This window comes from Pezoporus wallicus, unplaced genomic scaffold (genome assembly GCF_028554395.1).
Source record: "Pezoporus wallicus isolate ANWC-B61680 ecotype Strahan unplaced genomic scaffold, APGP_CSIRO_Pwel_v1 contig_14292, whole genome shotgun sequence".
Taxonomy (NCBI): domain Eukaryota; kingdom Metazoa; phylum Chordata; class Aves; order Psittaciformes; family Psittacidae; genus Pezoporus; species Pezoporus wallicus.
This window is the reverse complement of record NW_026641688.1, coordinates 1-7,685: the sequence shown is the minus strand read 5'-3', so window position 1 is coordinate 7,685 and position 7,685 is coordinate 1. Positions and strand designations below refer to the sequence as shown.

General features: G+C 62.1%; 1 protein-coding gene across 1 annotated transcript; it reads right to left on the bottom strand.

The window, feature by feature from the left end:
- Positions 1 to 587: 587 nt before the first annotated feature.
- On the bottom strand, positions 588 to 6,489 carry KEAP1 (kelch like ECH associated protein 1; the record flags this gene model as incomplete). The annotated part of the gene is made up of 3 exons (XM_057424809.1): positions 5,902 to 6,489; positions 3,076 to 3,764; positions 588 to 812 (listed from the first exon to the last, which is right to left on the bottom strand). Coding segments are annotated over exons 1-3 (1,487 nt in total), but the record flags the coding sequence as incomplete, so codon positions are not given.
- Between the last annotated feature and the right edge of the window lie 1,196 nt (positions 6,490 to 7,685).

The following is a 7,685-nucleotide window of genomic DNA, read 5'->3' as shown; positions in this document are numbered from 1 at the left end:
GAACCCCCCATTTCCCCTATAGACCCCCCCATATAACCCCCATTTCCCCTATAGCACCCCCCCTTTAGAACCCCCCCCTTTCCCCTATAGACCCCCCATATAACCCCCATTTCCCCTATAGAACCCCCCCATAGAACCCCCCCCTTTCCCCTATAGACCCCCCATATAACCCCCATTTCCCCTATAGAACCCCCCCACAGAACCCCCCCCTTTCCCCCATATAACCCCCCATTTCCCCTACAGACCCCCCATATAACCCCCATTTCCCCTATAGAACCCCCCCCATATAACCCCCCTTTCCCCTATAGACCCCCCCATATAACCCCCATTTCCCCTATAGAACCCCCCCATAGAACCCCCCCCTTTCCCCTATAGACCCCCCATATAACCCCCCTTTCCCCTATAGAACCCCCCCTTTAGAACCCCCCCTTTCCCCTATAGACCCCCCATATAACCCCCCTTCCCCCTATAGAACCCCCCCCAACAGAACCCCCCATTTCCCTTATAGACCCCCCATATAACCCCCATTTCCCCTATAGCACCCCCCCTTTAGAACCCCCCCCTTTCCCCTACAGACCCCCCATAGCCCCCCCCCGCCCCGCTCACCGGCGCCGCTGCGGATCGTGGCCATGGCCGCCACCGGCCGCCAGGTGTCGCTCTCGGGGTGGTAGCGCTCGGCCGAGCGCAGGCGGCTGCTGCCGTCGAACCCCCCCACGGCGTAGAGCAGGCGGTGCAGCGCCGCCACCCCCACCCCGATGCGCCGCGACTGCATGGGGGCCACCCGCTCCCACGTGTCCCGCTCCGGGTCGTACCTGGCGGAGGGGCACGGCCATGGGGAGGGCACACAGGGCCGGACCCATGGCAAACAACGGGGGGCCCATGGCAAACAACGGGGGGCCCATAGGAAACAACGGGGGGCCCATAGGAAACAATGGGGGGCCCATAGGAAACAACGGGGAGCCCATGGCAAATAACGGGGGGCCCATAGGAAACAACGGGGGGCCCATAGGAAACAATGGGGGGCCCATAGGAAACAATGGGGGGCCCATAGGAAACAACGGGGAGCCCATAGGAAACAATGGGGGGCCCATAGGAAACAACGGGGAGCCCATGGCAAACAACGGGGGGCCCATGGCAAACAACGGGGGGCCCATAAACAACGGAAAAACAACGGGGAGCCCATGGCAAACAACGGGGGGCCCATAGGAAACAACGGGGGGCCCATAGGAAACAATGGGGAGCCCATAGGAAACAACGGGGAGCCCATGGCAAACAACGGGGGGCCCATAGGAAACAATGGGGGGCCCATAGGAAACAACGGGGGGCCCATGGCAAACAACGGGGGGCCCATAGGAAACAATGGGGAGCCCATAGGAAACAATGGGGAGCCCATAGGAAACAACGGGGAGCCCATGGCAAATAACGGGGGGCCCATGGCAAACAACGGGGGGCCCATGGCAAACAACGGGGGGCCCATAGGAAACAACGGGGAGCCCATGGCAAACAACGGGGGGCCCATAGGAAACAACGGGGGGCCCATAGGAAACAATGGGGAGCCCATAGGAAACAACGGGGAGCCCATGGCAAACAACGGGGGGCCCATAGGAAACAATGGGGGGCCCATAGGAAACAACGGGGGGCCCATGGCAAACAACGGGGGGCCCATAGGAAACAATGGGGAGCCCATAGGAAACAATGGGGAGCCCATAGGAAACAACGGGGAGCCCATGGCAAACAACGGGGGGCCCATAGGAAACAATGGGGGGCCCCATAGGAAACAACGGGGAGCCCATGGCAAATAACGGGGGGCCCATAGGAAACAATGGGGAGCCCATAGGAAACAATGGGGAGCCCTAGGGAAGAGCTGGGACCCATAGGAAACAATGGGGAGCCCATAGGAAACAATGGGGAGCCCTAGGGAAGAGCTGGGACCCATAGGAAACAATGGGGAGCCCCATAGGAAACAATGGGGACAGCGCAAAGAGCCAGGACCCATAGAAAACAATGGGCGCCCCATAGGAAACAATGGGGACCCCTAGGGAAGAGCTGGGACCCATAGGAAACAATGGGGACACCCGCAAAGAGCCAGGACCCATAGGAAACAATGGGGACACCCGCAAAGAGCCAGGACCCATAGGAAACAATGGGGGCTCCCCAGGGCACAGCCAGGCCCCATAGGGCATAAAGGGGACCCCTAGGGAAGAGCCAGGACTCATAGGAAATGATGGGGAGGCCCCCAAAGAACTAGGACCCATAAGAAACAATGGGGACCCCCCCTGCAGTTCTGTGCCCCATAGAGCACACTGGGAGCCCCAGAGAGCAGACTGCCCCCCCCCAGCTCTGTGCCCCATAGGAAACAATGGGGACCCTCCCAAAGAGCCGGGCCCCATAGGAAACAATGGGGGACCCTCCCAAAGAGCCGGGCCCCATAGGAAACAATGGGGGACCCCCCCAAAGAGGCGGGCCCCATAGGAAACAATGGGGGACCCCCCCAAAGAGGCGGGCCCCATAGGAAACAATGGGTGCTCCCCAAGGCAGAGCTGTGCCCCATAGGCTACATTAGGGACCCCCGTTGAAGATAAGTGCCCCATAGGGCACCCCAATGAACATCCATGCCCCACAGCCCACACTGGGGGCCCTACAGACCCCATCAACCCCCCCCCCCCACTCTACACTCATACCCCACAGCAGGCCCCCCATTCCCACCCCATCCCATTCCCATCCCCATTTCCGGCTCCATTCCCACTCCAGTTCCCATCCCATTCCCATCCCCATTTCCACCCCATCCCTTCCCATTCCCACTCCAGTTCCCATCCCATTCCCAACCCTGTTCCCTTCCCATTCCTACCCTATCCCATTGCCATTCCCAATCCCATTCCATTGCCATTCCCAATCCCGTTCCCATCCCATCCCCAATCCCGTTCCCACCCCATCCCCTTCCAATTCTCACCCCATCCCCCTCCCATTCCCAATCCTATTCCCACCCCATCCCCTCCCATTCCCAATCCCATTCCGCTTCCCCATTCCCCATCCCCATTCCCACCCCGTCCCGCATCCCCACGCCCCCGTCCCTACCTCTCCACGCTGCTGTGATGCACGCAGCCGTGCGACCCCCCCACGGCGTAGATGAGCCCGTCGATGACGCCCACGCCGATGCGGTTGCGGGGCACGCTCATGGGCGCGCAAGCGCTCCAGCTGTTCGTCATCGGGTTGTAGCAGTCGAGGGCCGCCGAGTCCGTGTTGCCGTCGGGCGCGTTGTTCCGCCCCCCCACCGCGTAGAAGAGCCCCCCGACCACGCAGCCCCCCAGGCCGCTGCGCGGCACCTGCAGGTCGGCCAGGCGCAGCCAGGAGCCGTCGCGGGGGTTGAAGGCCTCCAGGAAGCAGAGCGAGTGGCGGTAGTAGCCGCCGGCGGCGTAGATGAGCTGGCCGACCTTGGGCGCGCGGCCCGGCGCCGCGGCGGGGGCCGCCTTGTGCAGGGTGAGGTCGCGGAAGATCTGCGCCAGGTAGTCCTTGGAGCGCGAGTCGGCGCGCAGGATCTCGCAGCGCTGCAGCTGCGTCTGCAGGAAGTGCGGCGTGAGCGAGTGGCAGCGCACGGCGCGCAGCAGGGCCTGCACGTAGGGCCGCCGGTTGGCGCAGTCGTGCTTGACCCAGTTGATGCAGGCGTGGAAGACCTCGGACTCGCAGCGCACGTTGAGCTCGTCGCGGCTGACGAGCGTGGCCAGCTGGCAGTGGGAGAGGTTGAAGAACTCCTCCTGCTTGGAGACCTGCGGGGGAAAGGGAGGAAGAGGTGATGGGGTTGGGTTGGAGGTGATGGGATGGGGTTGGGGGCGATGGGATGGGATAGGGGCGATGGGATGGGATAGGGGCAGTGGGATGGGATAGGGGCAGTGGGATGGGATAGGGGCAGTGGGAGAGGTTGAAGAACTCCTCCTGCTTGGAGACCTGCGGGGGAAAGGGAGGAAGAGGTGATGGGGTTGGGTTGGAGGTGATGGGATGGGATAGGGGCGATGGGAGAGGTTGAAGAACTCCTCCTGCTTGGAGATCTGAGGGGGAAAGGGAGGAAGAGGTGATGGGGTTGGGTTGGAGGTGATGGGATGGGGTTGGGGGCGATGGGAGAGGTTGAAGAACTCCTCCTGCTTGGAGATCTGAGGGGGAAAGGGAGGAAGAGGTGATGGGGTTGGGTTGGAGGTGATGGGATGGGGTTGGGGGCGATGGGATGGGATAGGGGCGATGGGATGGGGCTGGAGGCAATGGGATGGGATAAGGGCAATAGAGTGGGATAGGGGCAATGGGAGAGGTTGAAGAACTCCTCCTGCTTGGAGACCTGAGGGGGGAAGGGAGGAAGAGGTGATGGGGTTGGGTTGGAGGTGATGGGATGGGATAGGGACGATAGGATGGGATAGGGGTGATGGGATGGGATAGGGGCAATGGAATGGGATAGGGGCAGTGGGATGGGATAGGGGCAGTGGGAGAGGTTGAAGAACTCCTCCTGCTTGGAGACCTGCGGGGGAAAGGGAGGAAGAGGTGATGGGGTTGGGTTGGAGGTGATGGGATGGGATAGGGACGATAGGATGGGATAGGGGCGATGGGATGGGATAGGGGCAATGGAATGGGATAGGGGCAGTGGGATGGGATAGGGGCAGTGGGAGAGGTTGAAGAACTCCTCCTGCTTGGAGACCTGCGGGGGAAAGGGAGGAAGAGGTGATGGGGTTGGGTTGGAGGTGATGGGATGGGGTTGGGGGCGATGGGATGGGATAGGGGCGATGGGATGGGATAGGGGCAATGGGATGGGATAGGGGCAGTGGGATGGGATAGGGGCAGTGGGATGGGATAGGGGCAGTGGGATGGGATAGGGGCAATGGGAGAGGTTGAAGAACTCCTCCTGCTTGGAGACCTGAGGGGGAAAGGGAGGAAGAGGTGATGGGGTTGGGTTGGAGGTGATGGGATGGGATAGGGACGATGGGATGGGATAGGGGCAATGGGAGAGGTAGGGGCAGTGGGAGAGGTTGAAGAACTCCTCCTGCTTGGAGACTTGCGGGGGAAAGGGAGGAAGAGGTGATGGGGTTGGGTTGGAGGTGATGGGATGGGGTTGGGGGCGATGGGATGGGATAGGGGCGATGGGATGGGATAGGGGCAATGGGATGGGATAGGGGCATGGGATAGGGGCAGTGGGATGGGATAGGGGCAGTGGGAGAGGTTGAAGAACTCCTCCTGCTTGGAGACCTGAGGGGGGAAGGGAGGAAGAGGTGATGGGGTTGGGTTGGAGGTGATGGGATGGGATAGGGACGATGGGATGGGATAGGGGCGATGGGATGGGATAGGGGCGATGGGATGGGATAGGGGCGATGGGAGAGGTTGAAGAACTCCTCCTGCTTGGAGACCTGCAGGGGGGAAAGGGGAGGAGGTGATAGGGTTGGGTTGGATTGGGGGCGATGGGATGGGATAGGAAATGGGATGGGATAGGGGGCAATGAGGTGGGAGCCATAGGGGGGCCTTGGGCCCGCTTATACTCCTTGGGGCAGGTTCCATCCCTTGGGGCAGGTTCCATCCCCTTGGGGCAGGTTCCTCATTGCCCCCATCCCTTTGGGGCAGGTCCCTTGCAGCTCCATCCCTTTGGGTCGGATCCATCCCTTTGGGTCAGATCCATCCCCTCTGGGTTAGATCCATCCCCTTTGGTTCAGCCCCATCCCTTTGGGTCTCATCCATCCCTTTGGGGCAGATCCTTCGTTGCCCCCATCCCTTTGGGTCAGATCCATCCTTTTGGTTCAGATCCATCTCCTCTTGGTCAGATCCATCCCCTTTGGGTTGGATCCATCTCTCTGGTTCCTCCCCATTCCTCTGGTTCACCCCCATCTCTCTGGTTCCTCCCCATCGGATCAGACCCCCCCCCTCGCCCCATACCTCCCCGAAGTGCATGTAGATGTACTCGCGGGCGCGCTGGTGCAGGTCGGGGCAGCCGATGTGCTCGGCGAAGGCGGCGATGCCGATGGCGTTGCTGGGGTGGAGCTGGCGGGCCAGGAAGTCGGCGCAGGCCCGCACCACGCGGTCCATCTGGTACATGACGGCGCCGTTCATGAGGTGCAGGACGCAGCTCTCACCCACGGCCACCGAGGCCGTGTAGGCGAACTCCACCAAGCGCTCCATGGCCTTGGGGTGCACGCCCTCGATGGGCACCACCTCCATGCCTTGCTCTTTGAGGCCGGCCGTGAACATGGCCTTGAAGACGGGGCTGGATGCGGCCAGGACCACTTTGTGCGCGGGGATGTCGGCGGTGGCGGCGGCGGCGGCATCGTCGCCGTCGCCGTGGTAACGGATGCTCAAGGTGACGTCGCACAGGTGCCGGTCCAGGCGGAGCTGGTTCATGACGGCCAGCGCGGCCGTGGGGTGCTCGGCCAGGCTGTAGCTGAAGGAGCTCGACCCCCCCGCCGAGGGGGTCACCTCGGCCGCGCACTCCGGGGCTGGGGGGGAGGACATGGCCCCAGCATCGCAGGGGGAACCCCCCCCCCTGCGGCTTGGGGTTAAGGGGATGGGGGGGTGGACCTGGAGGGAGAGAAAAGGGGGGGGGGATGATGTGGTTTGGGCCCAGCATCATAGGGACCCCCCCAATAACAAGGATAGAAGGGCAGCACCCCCATATCAACCCCAGGGAACACATAGGGGAAACTGGGATGGGGGGTGGACCACTTGGCCAAAGCATCATAGGGACCCCCCCCAATACCAAGGTTAGAAGGGGGGCACCCCCATATCAACCCCAGGGAACCCATAGGGGAAACTGGGATGGGGGGTGGACCACTTGGCCACAGCATCATAGGGACCCCCCCAATAACAAGGATAGAAGGGGGGCACCCCCATATCAACCCCAGGGAACACATAGGGGAAACTGGGATGGGGGATGGACCACTTGGCCACAGCATCATAGGGACCCCCCCAATAACAAGGATAGAAGGGGGGCACCCCCATATCAACCCCAGGGAATACATAGGGGAAACTGGGATGGGGGGTGGACCACTTGGCCACAGCATCACAGGGACCCCCCCCAGTACCAAGGTTAGAAGGGGGGGCACCCCCATATCAACACCAGGGCACCCATAGGGGAAATGAGGTGTGGGGGGACCACTTGGCCACAGCATCACAGAATGTCCCCCCTGGTTGGGGTTAAGGCAAAGGGGGGGGACCCTCAAAGTGGGGTTAGGGGGAATCTGAGACACTGAGGGTACCATTTGGACCCAGCATCACAGGGACACCCCCTGATACCAAGGTTAGAAGAGGGGCACTCCCATATAAACACGAGGGCACCCATAGGGGAAATGAGGTGGGGGGGGACAGCCCCTTGGTCACAGCATCACAGGGACCCCCCCAATACCAAGGATAGAAGGGGGAGCACCCCCAAATCAACACCAGGGCACCCATAGGGGAAACTGAGGTGGGGGAGGACCACTTGGCCCCAGCATCATAGGGACCCCCCCCAGATTGGGGTTAAGGCAATGGGGTTGAAGCTATAGGGAGAGAAAGAGGGGGGGGGCAGCCCAAAATGGGGTTAGGGGGAAAATGAGGCGGGGGAGGGGGGGGGCAGCATCGCAGTGACCCCCATTGGAGTTGGGGGGGGGGGGCACCCATCCAACACGCTCCGAGTGACGTGGGCCCCCCCCCATAGGGACGCATTGGGGGGGGTGGGGGTGTTCCGG